This window comes from Sinohyriopsis cumingii, chromosome 8 (genome assembly GCF_028554795.1).
Source record: "Sinohyriopsis cumingii isolate HCF-2022 chromosome 8, ASM2855479v2, whole genome shotgun sequence".
Lineage (NCBI taxonomy): Eukaryota > Metazoa > Mollusca > Bivalvia > Unionida > Unionidae > Sinohyriopsis > Sinohyriopsis cumingii.
In genome coordinates, this window is record NC_142968.1 from 78,974,982 (window position 1) to 78,993,444 (window position 18,463).

Consider the following 18,463-nt stretch of genomic DNA (forward strand, 5'->3'; position numbering starts at 1 on the left):
AGGGATGGATAGATATAAAAATGGATGTAGACTTAAATGTATTTATTCCAGTGTGTGTTTGTGTTTGTTTGGACTGAGATTAAAATGAAGAAAAACAATTATGAAAAAGTTTTTAATTTTTATCCTAGTTAAATAGAAATATTTAACAGATGAGCAATCTAGACCGGTGAAGAGCCTTTGCGATGCCATACGATATCCATTGCCGTCCACGATGCCATTTTCTTTACATTTAGTGGTTGTTGTTTAGGACTATATTCTGCTGGAATAAATCCCATGGAAGCAAGGCGAGCTACCATGTTCTGTGCAGCTTCTAAAGGACATGCCGTATTAGGTTTACGTAGCCTGTCTCCCACGACAAGCCATTCCATGAAGATGTAATGGACAGTCTTCTCTTGGAAGAATTTTAGAGATGATTCCAGAGCTTTGCACTCATACCCCTCTGAAGAAAAATACAGTTATGACAATTTAATATCGTACTTGCGTGTTTTTTTTTCCGTTACATCATCACCAATAATATAATTGTCAATGGAATGAGCTATTGTAGAGAAAAATGATGAATCGCCAGACTCCACTTTATTACCATTAGTAAGTTGTCATATTTTTTTTCAACATTGTCTCGAACCTACACATACACTCTTAAGCCGGGATATGTTGTTTATAACGTAAGAGCACTGAAGGTGTTAAACTTGTCAGAAAACAAACGGCCATGGTTACATCTACTACATTCAGAAAAAATAGTTTATTTTAAAGAAACTTCTAGATGTGGTAATCGATTAATCGATAATCTTGCGATTCGTCAATTGCATTCTACTCGTCTGTTTGCGTTACGAATATATTTTGAGCTAAATTTGTTTTTCTCGATTAACGTCGAATTTGATATTGGCAGCCATTGGTATTCTGGCACCCGTAAATATCTATCTAGTTCTTAAAATCATATATATGGATTATTTGATGATTTGATCGATAGGATGACCAAGGTAATATTATCAAGCTTCAAATAATGGACAGTGTCCATTTTCGTTATGGACAGATATTTTGCATACCAGGTCCCAGCAACGTGGAATGAATTGCCCACTGAACATAGACACAAAGACAGTGATCACATTCAAGAGGGCTCTTAAAACTCACTTATTTCGACTGCAAGAACAAACCTAAAGACCTAATAATATTTCCTACCTTAAATATTCTCAACATGTTTTTTTAAAGTTTTCTAATTTCATGGTGTTTGTTTTTGTAATCATATCATTTTATGTTTTTATCTTATAGGTGTTGTCAAATGTTGTAAAGCGCTTAGAGCTTCTAAAGATTAGGCTCTATACAAAGTCCTCATTATTATTACTATTACTATTATTATCATTATTATTTATTATTATTATTATTACTGTTTATTATTATTAGTAGTAGTAGTAGTAGCAGTAGCAGTATTAGTATTATTATCTCAAGAATATTTGCCATTCGAAACTTTCCTTACAATATTGCTATTGTTTCCAAATATTATGTGCATGACATCTTGCGGTTACATACTATGGTATAAAAAGTTACAATTCCTGTATTTAATATCATTGAAACACTTAGCAATCTCGGTCTGGTAACCTTAGTATGGATAAAGGATAAAACAAACTAGGGACAAGAAGTACCCGGTATTACCGCGGTATAAAAAAAATCGGTCGTACGTACCGCAATACTTTATCACTGTACCGTACGTCGTTAGTTTCCGTCAATAAGGAATGAACAGAAATTCCAGACGAATCTTTTCACGACTTTAATTATCATTTCTTGACGAAATAATTTAACAATTATATTACGTTTACATAGCGATTGCGTCTGTCACAAATTACTTATGAATTTTGCAGATATAATTATATGTATCATCGTTTAACCACATGTTTGACACGTGTCAGGTATGTCAACGCAGTTACATAATGGAATGTTGTGAAAACATATCCAGGCCAAATCCGGAAAATGTTCTGATTTTAAAAAAAGAAGAGAAAAGAAAATAACATGTCATGCTTTAGATATTTACTAGTGTATGTGAATTTGTTAATTATATGTATTCATTTGTAAGACTGAATTATCCTTCGATTTTCAGGAGCGGACCTGTTTCTGTCTGAACTGACGTAATTTCCGAAGTCCATAAAATATTTTCTCGTTTGTTGAGTATTTGAATTGAGGATTATATTAACTGCTCCTCAATGAAAGATAAATTGCCTGGCTAAACCCACTCAAAGTTTCCCTGTCTATTATAGCATTAGTGTGGCTAGAAAATTGTTGGCTTCAGTGTCAACACTGCCTACTTTTATCAACAAGCTCTCTAATATCAGCATGATTTCTTGCAAAGTATCAGGTACAGTGAGAACTCGATCATCCCACTTTAGTTACAGTTTATATGTTACAACTTAAAAAGAAATAATATACACATAACAAATCCGTCTAATATAGGTTACTATTTATTCATTATTTATTTTTATTTTTTGGGGGGTGGGGGATGGCAGCAGTTTTCTTTTGAACTTAAATATCTTCTGTTATCCCAAGATAACTAGTATTTTTTCCGAATAATATTATGGATCCAATACTGTGTTATTTTGATGTGCTCCGGAACAAGATATTTTTCCAGCTATTGAAAGACGGAAATTAAACCAAAAGTACCCCCTGCCCAAGAACATTGAATTGTTAGTTCCTAATATAATTGTGGTATACCATGGTACGTATCGCGATTCGTTCAGAAATACCACAGTATACCGCGGTACAAAGTGTTCAGTGATACTCAGCTCCGCTAGGGACTATACACATACCGATGTCCATCTTGATCACGACGTCCTTGGAACCAATGTATGGTAGCATGTCATCCATGGTTATTGCCTCAATCCAAGACTGTTCCGCTGGTGAATTTTTATCATTTACTGTGGATTCTTCTTCAGAGATAGCCAGTCCGCCCATGTTTTTGCCTGTGTTCTCAGTCATATGCACGATAGTTCTTGCGTTGGATATTGCATTGTTCAGCAAAATGACGTTGCCTTTACAGTTGTTCAGAGCTAATCCCTTATAGACCATCTTTGCATTTCTCCTTGCAGCCTCGATTGCCACAACATTTTTACTAAGTGTGCATGCGTAGAGAGTAAAATATCCAATATTTGCCCCAATGTCAACGAATGTTGCATTTGAATAAAAACGTTAAGGCAGCACGAATTTTGAGTGTGAGGTCATTTGCCCACAGTCCTTCAGTGCGAATCGATTTTGATACAAAAAGGTCTTCATCGGTTCCATACAAGCAAATATTAAACCTAGGATGTGTTTTGGTTTGGATGCAGTCATCCTTTTCCGTACCGCTACCTACAGGACAAATGCACATCGGACAGGTGTCCTTTACCTGGTAGATTTCCAAACGATAACCATTTGCAGCAAAATACAATACGATAAAGATAGCTGAAAAAGCAGAATATAAAATTTGTTATAGTGATGTTATATGAATTCAGTACTATACATGCTTATGAATTTAGTACTATACATGCTTATGAATTTAGTACTATACATGCTTATGAATTCAGTACTATACATGCTTATGAATTCAGTACTATACATTCATATGAATTCAGTACTATACATGCTTATGAATTTAGTACTATACATGCTTATGAATTCAGTACTATACATGCTTATGAATTCAGTACTATACATGCTTATGAATTTAGTACTATACATGCTTATGAATTCAGTACTATACATGCTTATGAATTCAGTACTATACATGCTTATGAATTCAGTACTATACATGCTTATGAATTCAGTACTATACATGCTTATGAATTCAGTACTATACATCCTTATGAATTTAGTACTATACATGCTTATGAATTTAGTACTATACATGCTTATGAATTCAGTACTATACATGCTTATGAATTCAGTACTATACATTCATATGAATTCAGTACTATACATGCTTATGAATTTAGTACTATACATGCTTATGAATTCAGTACTATACATGCTTATGAATTCAGTACTATACATGCTTATGAATTTAGTACTATACATGCTTATGAATTCAGTACTATACATGCTTATGAATTTAGTACTATACATGCTTATGAATTCAGTACTATACATGCTTATGAATTCAGTACTATACATGCTTATGAATTTAGTACTATACATGCTTATGAATTCAGTACTATACATGCTTATGAATTTAGTACTATACATGCTTATGAATTTAGTACTATACATGCTTATGAATTCAGTACTATACATGCTTATGAATTCAGTACTATACATTCATATGAATTCAGTACTATACATGCTTATGAATTTAGTACTATACATGCTTATGAATTCAGTACTATACATTCATATGAATTCAGTACTATACATGCTTATGAATTTAGTACTATACATGCTTATGAATTCAGTACTATACATGCTTATGAATTTAGTACTATACATGCTTATGAATTCAGTACTATACATGCTTATGAATTCAGTACTATACATTCATATGAATTCAGTACTATACATCCTTATGAATTTAGTACTATACATGCTTATGAATTTAGTACTATACATGCTTATGAATTCAGTACTATACATGCTTATGAATTCAGTACTATACATTCATATGAATTCAGTACTATACATGCTTATGAATTTAGTACTATACATGCTTATGAATTCAGTACTATACATGCTTATGAATTCAGTACTATACATGCTTATGAATTCAGTACTATACATCCTTATGAATTCAGTACTATACATGCTTATGAATTCAGTACTATACATCCTTATGAATTCAGTACTATACATGCTTATGAATTCAGTACTATACATGCTTATGAATTCAGTACTATACATGCTTATGAATTCAGTACTATACATCCTTATGAATTTAGTACTATACATGCTTATGAATTTAGTACTATACATGCTTATGAATTCAGTACTATACATGCTTATGAATTCAGTACTATACATGCTTATGAATTCAGTACTATACATCCTTATGAATTCAGTACTATACATGCTTATGAATTCAGTACTATACATCCTTATGAATTTAGTACTATACATGCTTATGAATTCAGTACTATACATGCTTATGAATTCAGTACTATACATGCTTATGAATTTAGTACTATACATGCTTATGAATTTAGTACTATACATGCTTATGAATTCAGTACTATACATGCTTATGAACTGAAGCTGTGCTATCAGCATTTGGACTAGAAGATAGTAAAGACCGGTCGCTAAATCGGAATAACGAGACATGGAAATAATTACAGGGCAGTCAAATGTTTGATCATATTTGAGAAATAAATTAGAGTGGTGCAGGTACCACTTATACATTTCAAAGTGGATATCATATTAAAAAAGAAAAGATTGATAGATTTAATTTAGTACCAAAGAAAAATGTTATTGGCATATCCCAAAACCAGTAAAGATTGTGGAAATTCTTCTTCTATATGGCAGTTCCCTTTTGAAAACTCAATGCTTAGAGTATATATATATATATATATATATATATATATATATATATATATATATATATATATATATATTAAATTTTAGTTGGTTGTTATTTGTTAAATCCTGCTTAAAATAGCTTCATGTAAAAGTCCAAAAAGTTCCAATTATGTATTTAAAAAGCTGATGCAATGGCCCGAAAATCGAAGCAGATCAGTTGGTATTATTATGATATAGTTTGTGAACTTTCATGGCACTGATTCAAAAACTGCTATAGTCCTAATGCACATTCATGACAGACGTACGGACACCCTAAAAAAATACCCAATTTTGCTAACGTTCTATGCATAAGAAGTACATTAAACATGATATATATATTCGTATGTCACTTGTTTAGGCTCGAATAAACAATAACACAAGAAAGAGGGAAAACAACAAGCTTTTAAAAATACAATGATTTATTTCCCTGGAAAAATTCTGCCAAAATGAAGAAAAAAATATGAACCTACGGTTTTAAAGAATCAAATCCAACAATAATCCTAAAATAATCCTAGAATAAAATTTTAGTAGTTCTAATAACAAAATGTTCTACTGATTTCACGTTCGAATCTCGACGAAGAATCCAAGATGGGAGACGATGACGTATGCTACAGTCTGTAGTGTTGAAGTCTACAGTTCCTTGTAGAAATAAGAATTATCATTCCGGTTTCTGATAGCTGAATACAATTTTATATAACAAAATGTCCTTGTTCCACAATATTACATGAGCACACTTATTTTCCAGACAAATAACAGAATTAATCCTTTTGAATCCAAGTAATTTGAAATAACTCAAAACAGCACAAAATAAAACAAACAATTTAACGGCCCAACCTCTAATGATTTATTCTCCAAAACATGGGTTATATGGGCTTTCTAAAACGTAAACAACGGTCATGTGATCATCTTCTGGTAGTATATAGAAGCAATTACTTGTTACAGATCAAGTTTACCCAGTGTGACCCTGACGAAAACCAATCATTTTCCTCTAAGAAATAAAAAATAAAAACAATTGTTTATATCTTAAAGCCAAGGTCCCATCATGACCTTGCAAACAACCAATCATTATAAAATAAACTAGAACTTGTTTACGAAGTTTGCTACAAATTTTGAAACATGGTCAGGATATAGATCAACACCTGGTGTTTATAAACTAACAGTCAAGATCAAACTATTTTCTAACAAAAGTATCGTGTCCAGTGAATATATTTACATTACAATATCATGTAATGAAAATAAAACAAATTTAAAACTGACAAACAATTAAACTAAAAGAAATATATATATTAAATCAGACATAATTAAATTAAATATACCTAACACAATATAAATGTCCTGATCTCGATTCTTTAAGGTTGGGATCGTCTCTAATTATTGCGATCTGATGTATCCTCTCGGAATCTGTCTTTTGGGAAAACAGTTGGCACGGTTGCTGCACAAACTGAATGACTGTATTAATGTGTATGTATTCTTCTTTGTCTTTACACCATATATTTGGCCATATTACTTCAAATGACCATAGCAGTGACTATACATCATAACTAATTTTAATTGATCGGAATAGCTAAATTAATTTGTTGTAATTACACATAGATATAATCAGTTAATCGACTGCCACTAGTACAAGCAATTTAAAATATTTAGTTTTCAAAACGTCACTAAACACTGACGCAGTCCAACACATTCAAATTGTGTTGAATCAACCCCTTCAACACGTAGTGGTAAAGAAGAGGTTACACAAAAGTAACATGTGTGACCACTATGGATCAAATAGATGAACATTATGATATCAAGACACATGTACATGTGTTGTACTGTACGTTTAATGGGGTTGTGTGAAAATAGTTTTATCAAGTTTACGACGTTGTCATATCTGGTAAAGTTTAAACATTAGACAAAAATTAGTTGGTTGCTTAAGTGGTGTAAGGACATATAAATTTTAGTTAGTCTTTCCTCGTTGACTAAAGACCATGTAACAGTACGAGTCTATGGGTGTGTTAACGATCAATGATAACATGGACATTCGTGTTGACAATGGTTTTATAAAGGTCTGTGTGTGTGTGTGTGTGTGTGAGAGAGAGAGAGAGAGGGAGAGAGAGAGAGAGAGAGAGAGAGAAAGAGAGAGAGAGATTTGGATTTTTAGCGTAGAATTAACACTTTTCTATTCATATCACTACGATGTCTGCAGTGTGACAGTTTATGATGATGTCTAGCACTGGGTTATTATGTCGCAGACATGTAGCATCATGCCCCACCTGGTCACACCTCTGACACCAGGCCGACCAGTCCTAGCACTACCTCTTAATGCTGAGCGCTATGTCTCTGGTAGGACTCGGCCGGGTTCTAACCCGCGACCTCCCGCATCCGAGGCGTACGCTGTAACCACTGAGACCACTGTAGATTAAACAGTTATAAAGATATGCCTGCTGCATCATGATTTAAATGCTAATGGAAGAAGGGGATATATAACAATTTTAAAACACATTATTTTTTATATCTCTTTTTAGTTGCACGCTTTGACTCCCCACCCCCAAATAGCTATTGGTTTCCCAGCCCATAGTATAGTTGACCCATAGTATAGTTGACTCAGCTATGATCGTAACAAAACCTAAACTCGTTTCATGCTCTGTTTAACACAGACAGTAAGAGCAATCACCGAAATTAAGACTGGGTATTCAAAAGTCAGAGGACCATTTTAAAGAGAAGATAATACTCGACTTGTAATGACTTTGTAACCGTAGAGTATCGTGAACCGTTGAGAGTCAGACAGTACGTCTATCGGTAGGGGATTATAATTGGGTAAGGGATACCATAGACAGGGAAAGGGATCTAACTACAAATGATATAAGGTTTAAAGTAGAAATGGAAAGATTTATATCTGAACATAGATTTTCGGATGTATGTCGTCTTTTTAACATGCCAAGAAAAGAATATACCTTTGAGTATAAAATAGATAAAGAAAGTAGGATTGACAAATTCATATGCACTAAACATGTAGAAAAATGTTTAAAGAAGCAGGGATAATAGATTTTAAGGTTTCAGATCATAAATTAATATATATCAAATTGGAAGTAAATAATAAAAATAACTGGGGAAAAGGAAATTGGAAATTAAATAACAAGTTACTGGAAGACCCAAATTTTGTTATAGAAATAAAAAACGAAATAGAAACGTTTGTGACAACCAGGAATAGAGATATAATTGGGTAATGGGAAAAATTTAGAAATAAAATTAAAAAATAGCTATAACAAATGCACAATAAGAAGTAAAAAAACTTAAATTAGAGCAGGAAGCAATATAAATGCAGCTTAAGAAAAATAATCCAATAGAAATAGATAAAAAATTAAAAGACAGGCTAAATAAAATATTAGAAGAAAAAATTAGGGGCAAAGAAATAAAAGCAGGGAAATTCACACATATTTATAAATGAGCGGAAGGGCTGTACAAACGCGAAGAAATTAGGAGAGGAGGGGAAAAATTATGGATAGTCTGAAAATTAATGAGGTCAAAAGAATAACTGACAAAAATGAAATATTAAAACATATTGAAGAATATTATACTAAATTACATACGTGGCAGGAAAATGCAAACTGTGCAATTGAGGACTACCTAAAAGAAATTCAGTGCGAGAAGATATCATCAGAACATAAGGACTTATGTGATGATTTCATCTCGCAGGAGGAAATTGCAAAACGTATACAAAGCCTTACAAAAGGAAAATCCCCAAGTGGAGATAGACTCACCACGGATTTCTAAATAAAATTCTGTGTTGAGTTGTCGCCAATTTTGGAGTGGTTATTTAACAATATTTTACTCACAGACGATGTCATGACAGAAAGTATGAGAGAATGGATTATAACATTAAAATATAAAGAGAAGGGAGATAGGGAAGACCTAAACAAAACTGGAGGCCCATCTCACTCCTAAACACTGGTTACAAAATACTAAGCAAAATATTAGCGAATAGGATAAAAAATGAAATGGGGAAAATAATCAATACAAATCAAACATGTGGTCTCAAAGGAAGAGATATACAAAATAATATACTAAGTATCAAAACAATCATTGAATATATAAATGAAAGTGGACAAAAAGCTTCTATGGTACTTTTTGATCAAGAAAAAGCTTTTGACAGATTAGAACAGAACTATATACAAAAAGTGCTAGAAAAATTTGTTTTTGGAAACAACTTTCGAAAATGGACTAAAATCCTGTACAACAGAATAACCTTAAGAGTGCAGGTAAATGGAGCAATGACAGGTAAATTTGACATTAAAAGATCTGTGAGGCAAGGTTGCCCACTGTCTATGCTAGTATATGTAATAGCAATTGAAATTCTAAGTATAAGCATTAAACTTAATAAAGATATAGAGGTTATCAAAATACCAAATATAAAAGAAGTAAAAATACTGCAACATGCAGACGATTGTACAAACTTTATAAAGGATCAAAACTTTTTTAAACACCCAATCAAGGAATTCGATAACTTTGGAAAAGCGTCAGGATCTCAAATTAATCATGACAAAACTGAAATACTTAAAATAGGAAACTGGAGAGGAAACCACACTAAATCAGGAGAAAGATCAAAGCATTGGGAATATATTTTGGGGAAGGTGAAGAAATGGAAAACTGCAAACAGATAAAATAAGCAATTTAAAAAAATTTGGAAATCTGGGTACTAACGCCAATATGCCTTATGGAGAGAGTACAGGTGGCGAAAACATATATGTATTCACACATAAATTACATCTTAAAATCTACAGATCTTAGTAATATAGCACTAAATAAAATAGACAAAATGATAATAGATTATATATGGGATTTTAAATTACACTGCATAAATAAAGAAACCCTATATAAGGCCATGGAGAGGGTGGTAGCACTCCCCAGCCCCGTACTACTTAAAGCCTCCAATATTTTAAATAGGTTTAAGAGATTAAGAGCAGAACCAAAGAGTCCATGGGGAGGTATCTGTATATACCGTTATGCTTTCTCACTAAGAAATAGGGAGGATATATATAAAAATAACAAATTGATTAAACAATTAGAAATTCCAAGGATATGGAGGAATATCAAAGAGTGAATTTTAAAATACAGAGACCAAAAAAACCTATGGGATATTGATGTAAACTTAACATATAATTGGATATGACAGGATGTAACAAAGAATATTAAAAGCACAGTAGAAAAAGAAAATATACACGTTAACTGGGATAGAGCATGGGGGCACTGGATGAAACTACGCTCCCTAAAAAATCCAAAGCCTCTGCTTCAAATACATGCACAATGCATGGTTGACAGGAGAGGTTGCAGTGAGACGGCACATGGTAAGAGTACCGCCGAAATGTTCACTGTGCAAAATAGGACCATTCTCAAAATCACATGTAATGACGCAATGTAACAAATCGCAAAATAACAGATTAAAAGTCATAACAGAAATTTTAAAAAGCAAATTCGTACAAACACCAAAATTTACTATATTTAGATGGGAACTTTACAAAAAATACAGTGTATGAAATTACAAATTACATTGCAACAACAATGTGGTCCTGTGGTCAAGTAATAATTATTGGAAAATAAAATACAGTGATTTTATATTTTTATCCTTTTATATTGAACACTAACATCTTTCTAACTTCGTCTGTATAGTATTTTAGGTAATACCAAGGACCAAATACAGGGACCACCTGTGGCGAAAAGTACGAGATGAGGACGCAATGGGGCTATGTCACATGGCGCTACGCGAAGTGAACACGCCCATGGCAGAGACGGGAAAACAACCACAGTGAAGATATCAGGACGTACAAACAATAAAAACATCGAATACCCAAATCACAAATACTAACTGCTGTACGGTTACTATACCGTACAACATACCCCAACTGAGCAAATAAAATGTCTTGGAAAATTTTGGAAATAAATAATTAAAAAAAGTAGCTAAATTCGAGAGAGTGAGGTATACAAAATAAAGGAAATATGGAGCTCCCTCGAACACAGCTTACCGTATCTAAAAATAGATTGCGAAGTACGACATACATCTATAGCATTCACTAAAAACATTGGGTTTTGTTTTTTCTAAATTGCCGCACCGATACTTCGCCAAAATTCCAAAATGAAAAAAAGAACAAATTAAAGGGAATTCACAAGATCCAAGATATAAGGATCGTAAGAAAACTGGTACAAATTTGATATATTTGGCTATCCCTACATGAATAAAAATATAGCACGACCAACATAGCACAATCACAGATAGCATACACGGGATATAGGGACCTCCAGCCAAGGTCACGAAATAATAGGAGAGGGACTCCGAGTCAGGTGACAGAAACCAACTCGGAAGAACAAACCTATAGAATACAGTAGGACTTAAATACCCCATCAAAAATTCCCAAACAAATTTGGAAAAAATTCTTTAGTAAAATTGGAAACAAAGCAACATATCTGGGGGTTTCAGTAATACATAAAACACTTTACTCTTTGGTTAAGTGGGGGGGGGGGGCATCTGTCTGGTGTCCCCCTCCCAAAAAAAAGGTATATCGGTAGCATGTTACAATGAAATTAACATTAGGGTATTGGGGTTTACGCTATTTCGCCCCTTCGGAACACTTAGAACATGATAATCATTAGCAATGTAACATGGGTGACAACAAAACATGGGCATATTGTGGAAAAGAGACCATTTGCTTAAATTCATCAACACAAATCAAGTCTTCCCATTCCCTACTAGATAATGAAATGTTCGCAAAGTCGTCATTTAACACTGTGATAATGAATATGGAATAATTTACGCATTACACGCACTTGTGTTTATTCATAACTACCAACCACAGTTACTATGTATTTTACCATCCATCTCTGAAGCGCTGTAATGTCGACCTGAGCGACTGAAGGTCCTATAAGCGTTGGTAGTATTGTATTGGCAGACGCAACCAGGAAACCTTCCCCAAACACACATGCTAACTTTATAGGTAGGCGATTAATTAATTGATTGATTGATTGATTCTGTTTTCTTAAAATATATATGGCAATAGAACATAAATAGATATGAAAGTACAAATATTAAAAGGACAATTAAAGTGAAACATATAGGTATGAAGAACATTTGAGAAGACAGTAATAAATATTCCTGATAGCCTAAACCTACAAGGATGGATGAATTAATGATCAACAGTAATATACCAACATAAAACAACACTAGAGAACTAAGAATGAAGTCAATTTAGAATATATATTTATATATGTATCAGTTTCATCTAAAATAATTCATACATAGTAAGAAACTACTTATGTAATTCGATAAAGGTGACATCTTACATTTTTCTAACTAATAATTTAATCTACAATGTTGCTGCCGATGAGATAAAAATGTATCATATATAAACTAGATTAACATATATATATATATATATATATATATATATATATATATACAATTGGGGCATTTCAAAACAAAGTATTTGTCATCTTGAGCTGAATTGTGTCATATAAAACAACATCTAAATTATCTGGAGACATGGGCCTTGTATCTCTCCCAAATTTGATTATACTAGGGCAATGTGCACTAACAAGAAACAACGTGCATTTGTTACTACAATGATACTAAGGCAATGTGTACTTGAAGGAAACAGCGTATAATTTGTTCCTACAGTAATTTAATATGTACTGACACTACACAAGCATGTTTACGACGTTTGCATCGTAAAGTGTGCTCTCATTTGGAACGATTGCCTTAAGGATAAAGAACATGTTTTCACCTCAACCGAATGAAGAATGGTAACTGCAAATACCAAATTGTTAAAATTGTCATAGAAACCCTGAATAAGCTCGAATCGCCTTTTGCAAGGTGAGAAAACATAGCAAATGTTTACACCTAGGGAGGAAGCAAGCCATAGGTGAGAGTGATAAGATAGCCGAAGAGGCAAACAGAGAGAAATGTACTTTACACAAAATGTATGTACATGTTAGTTTTAGAATGATCCGAGTTATTTCATTTTTGTTGATATTGGAAATAGCTTCTTCGGTCCTGTTTATTATGTTATACTCCAGTATGTATGATCTGTTTTTCATTTTTATAATATGCTCTATTTTGTCTCCGTTAACTTTACATTGTTAGAATCGTGCAATATTTTACGATATTGCACACCTTCATATTGCACTCACGTGCACGACAAGTGCGCCCAATATTGTAATAGGAACTACTTTGTAAAGAAATCGTGTACACTCAAGTAGTAGACGCTTTACGTTTTGGCTGATTAAATTTGTTTCTGAATGAACTAAAGCAGACGTTTCGTGGACTGCCACATACCAGTTGCTGTTCAATAGTCCACTTTAACTTTTTTGATACAATGTTTCGGATTTAGGCTAGCGATAGACGCCAGACAGGTCATAACATTGCTGGGTCCCTACAAATAACATGCAAGTGACAAGGCATAAATGTGTCTTCTTTGGCCGGTAATAAGACTGCCAAAAAAAATATGCTTACAGTTTTACATCCTGAATTTCCTCAAAATGTACTTCCTTAGTTCTGCGAATCCAAATTAATGAGCTTTGTTATGGGCTCTAAAGCGTGATTACACATTTCGAAATTGTACTGTAATGTCGACTACATTCCAAGTGCAATTACATCCTCCTTATTGCGTTCAAAATGAAATGAATATTACATTCCATAGCGTCTTTTTGATAATTAGAATTGACAGACTTCATATTTTCCCACATTATAATTCCAAACATTCAATGACAGAACACAAACTCATTTGCATCTGTCGACACTCTGCTCCCTCGCTGCTGAAATCAGATGTTCCTCATATGGAACTGGCACAGACAAATCCAGTCCATAATCACGAAATTTAGTAGAATCGACAAAAATACCGAATCAATACCGAATCTATTCAATCCAGCCAGAAGGAAAAGTTGTTGCAATGCGAATTCATTCACAATATGACTCTAGATTTCAATTTCAAGTAGACCAAATCTACATTTTATTTTGGAAAGTGATGTCTAGAGCGCAACAAAGTTCAAATTTATCTGGGCGGAGCTATGTGCGCATTAAAAATGGTGTTTGTGTACTGATGAATCTGCGCTTGTGTATTTAGTTTGGAATACAGCATAAATTTTGTTACTTGTCTATTGTAGTATAGTTTTGTTTATATAATTTAGCCTTAGGAAGAATAAGAAAATAAGCCTTATAAATAAAGGTTAATCTATTTGTATGGGAAAATATGAACTCGTTGTGCCGGCTGGATATATTACACTCCAAAGGTCGTGCAGTATATCAATCCGAAAAATTCTTTCTCATTTACCCCTACAAATGCTCAAACCTATAATTGTTGATATATTATAATAGTCAAAGTCAGTCATTTCGTGTACTATGAAGATTCCATGTCCTGTCATCATAACTCAAAATTAAATGGTTTTCTATATGAATTATGTGTTATGTGTAAGTGGTATGATCACTCAATGTATACATTTCAGACCAAATACGGATTCGGTCAATGTGGGTATGTGAGAAATCTTGCCAGAAGCTTCTCGTGGGTCGGTGGTTCTTCCCGGGCTTTTCCCGGGTTCTTCCATTATTACTGGCCGTCATGCATTGCCCATCGTGTGCTGAAAATTGGCGTTAAACCCAACAACAATAACAACATACCAAATTTATTTATTTATAAAATAATTTAATGTAGACTTACCTTAAAAAAACCGAAGCAAGTATTTATATATTATGCGACAACACATCGCATTTCTCCACATAACTCAGATTGGCACTTAAATCGAATTGTTTTTTTTTATATAGTGAGAACTGTCAGTACCTGATGCTAGTGATAACTATGGGTTTGCGAGATTCACAGAAATTCAGTCTATATATATATATATATATATATATATATATATATATATATATATATATATATATATATATATATATATATATATATATATATATTAAACTATCCTATAGCATGGGGGTTTTCTGCTTGACTTTAGGGGAGATTTAAGGCACCAGCATGAAAATGCATCATGTCGATGTGTTTACAGGTTGTTTTTTCTTCTTTATTTGGGGGGAGGGGGTAAAATAAATTCCAAACACAATCAGCAAGTTCTGAACCAGAATTTGAAGGAAAAAAATTGTTTTTGCGAGAGAAAAAAAACAATTTATTTCCTGTAAATGTCTTCTAGAATTGAAAACAAAGTGATGATTGAATATATGAGCGTCCAATTTACCTCACTGTCCAGTTTATTTCACTGTCCAATTAACCTCACTATCCAATGCAGTAATGATGATGCCAATGAAAGTATAAACTTTTAACTTTTACAAATTACTTTCATTAGAAAATATAAATATTCCATAAAGCTGGCGAAGTTTGATTAATTGTATTACTAAAAGACTAACCCTAATTATAAAAGAATTGAAAACATCCATTCATGATGGTAACTCTTAGAATCTTTGGAAAGCTTACTAATTTCATCTCCATTCAGTTAAGAACTATTAGGAAGAATATAAATATAAATCTGTATACAGTGGCATCATTAGGCGGTTTACGGGTGTGTGCGAACCGCACCGGGTTACACCATCAGATGTGGGTCACACCAAAATGATTGTCTATAATTTAAAAAATTGAATTTTTGTGTAGGAAGTGGGTCCATGGGGGTGACACCATGAGTTACCGCACTGAGTGACACCATCCCTAGTGACGCCACTGTCTTTATAAAAATGTTCATAACATGTCAAATTGCCCTGGGATGTGAGCAGCTTGGTTTTCAAGCGAACTGCATTAACATCCTTGTGCGTGTCCAGCGCAGGCGTTTGCAAGTGTAGGCGGTTATGTAACCAACGTTGTTGGGTTTATTTTTTTCTTCATAAAGTCGCGGTTCATCTAATTAAAAGCCAGGTAATTCTAGAACTGTTTCCACAAAATCAAATCTAAGTACCAGAATATTTTCTTTGTCTTTGTCGTGCTTTGAATAATTGCAAATACTAAGATTGACTCCTTTATGTTTGAGATATGATCCTTCTCTAAAACCGAGATAGAATAATAACACAATTTCTAGCATTTCTTTTCACCAGCAGCAATGATATTTAAAATCAGAGTGATGTTCACAAAGACGTGATATATAACATATAATATCATATAAATACACAATTTCATATGATACTTAATATCATATAATACTTATTATCAAATAATACTTAAAATCAAATAATACGTAATATCAAATAATACTTAATGTCATATAATACATAATGTCATATAATACATTATATTATATAAAATATATTAAGAAAACTTTTCAAGTGTAAGTTACGCCTTGAGAAAACAGATGAAACTGTCAAAACGTCGACAAAACTGGGATAAACTCTTTCGTTTGTCTTAGTTACAGAGATATAGAGAATGAAAGAGAGAACGCAGGAAAGAAGTGGACAAAGCCTGCGATGATTGTAAGACTTACCTAACAGTACGCCAAAAACTTTCAATACGACTGGGTTAAACCGTGATGCCATGCTGTATTTGGAATAATAAATATTGCATTATAATGTCATTTAGTATTTTCTACTATTATCAGATATACTATTCTCTTTTCCTTTGTGTATTCTTGTACTTGGTACTCCAAAAATACAATTTACATGCCTAAAGTAATGCAGATTAGTCGACCGAAACGTATTTCGACGTGTATAGTTCCTGCGTACAGTACGCTTGCATATATTTGATGGTACCCACATAAAGAATCCTCTAACGATCGGAATGTAGTTGCGTGTACACTTAAATGAAACACTAGAAGAATACAGGCAAACAAGGTTAGTGAGCGGCGGGGTGTTTTCAATATTAAATTACAGTCCTGAAAAAAATGTGCTATTGTCGAATGATTATCTAGCTCCTACTGAAATAAAAGCGAACAAACTTTATCTCTGTGTCATCTCTTTTTACCACAGTATGTATACATGTATGCATGCAGGGCCGGCGCTACCATATAGGCAAACTAGGCAGCCGCCTAGGGCTCTGACTTCAGGGGGCGCATTTCTCCAAATCAACAACATTTTTGAAAAATAAATAAATAAATTTCAGTTTTATTGAGGGTAGTTTTTTAAATCCTGGTTTATTTCATACAGGAACAAAAATTCGGGTAGATTCAGTCAGACCGAAACATCAGATATTTTCGGAGGGGGGGGGGGCACGCCAGAATCTAAACTTGCCTAGTGCGGCAGATAGTCTGGCGCCGGCCCTGTAAATATGTATGTATGTATGTATGTTTGTTTGTCTCGGATTCGGCTAATGTGGGTATGGGAGAAAACTTGCCAGTAGCTTCTCGAGGGTCGGTGGTTCTTTCGGAGGATTTCCCTGGTTCTTCCTCCACCATTAGTACTGGCCGCCATGTATAGCCTATCGTGTGCTGAAAAATGGCGTTAAACCCTACAACAACAACAACAACAACAACATCTATGGATATATATATATATATATATATATATATATATATATATATATATATATATATATATATATATATATATATATATATATATATATATATATATATATATATATATATTTATATGTATGTATGTATGTATGTATGTATGAATAACCGCTCCAGTGGCCTAAGTGGTTGGAGTGTCCGCCTCGTATGCGGGAGGTCGCCGATTCGATCCCCGGCCGAGTCATACCAAAAATGTATAAAAATGGTACTAACAGATACCTGGCTTGGCGCTCGTCAATTAATTGGACGGTGTTAGTGCCAGCCCGTCTTGTGTCAGGATAATATGACTGGGTGGGACATCATGCGACATGTCTGTGACATGATGCCCCATTGCTGGACATCACTATTAACTGCCATACTGCAGATATCGTAGCGAATATGTATGTATGTATGTATGTATGACTGACTGGCTCTCAGTCACGGATCACTGCCATCTCACCTCTTTCTGCGTGGGTTCGAGTCTCGGGCTCGGCCAATGTGGATATATCAGAAA

At 33.6% G+C, this 18,463-nt stretch overlaps 1 protein-coding gene across 2 annotated transcripts; it reads right to left on the bottom strand.

Annotated features, from left to right (window-relative positions):
• Positions 1 to 98: 98 nt before the first annotated feature.
• On the bottom strand, positions 99 to 17,249 carry LOC149793940 (uncharacterized). Of its 2 annotated transcripts, XM_089967869.1 has the most exons (3): positions 16,945 to 17,249; positions 2,793 to 3,423; positions 99 to 439 (listed from the first exon to the last, which is right to left on the bottom strand). In XM_089967869.1, exons 2-3 carry the CDS (start codon positions 3,049 to 3,051, stop codon positions 159 to 161), a joined length of 540 nt encoding a protein of 179 aa, XP_089823995.1. In that variant the 5' UTR covers positions 3,052 to 3,423; positions 16,945 to 17,249; the 3' UTR covers positions 99 to 158. The 2 variants fall into 2 exon arrangements, with proteins under 2 accessions (XP_089823995.1, XP_089823996.1); XM_089967870.1 differs by lacking the exon at positions 2,793 to 3,423 and having other exon boundaries at positions 16,945 to 17,247.
• Between the last annotated feature and the right edge of the window lie 1,214 nt (positions 17,250 to 18,463).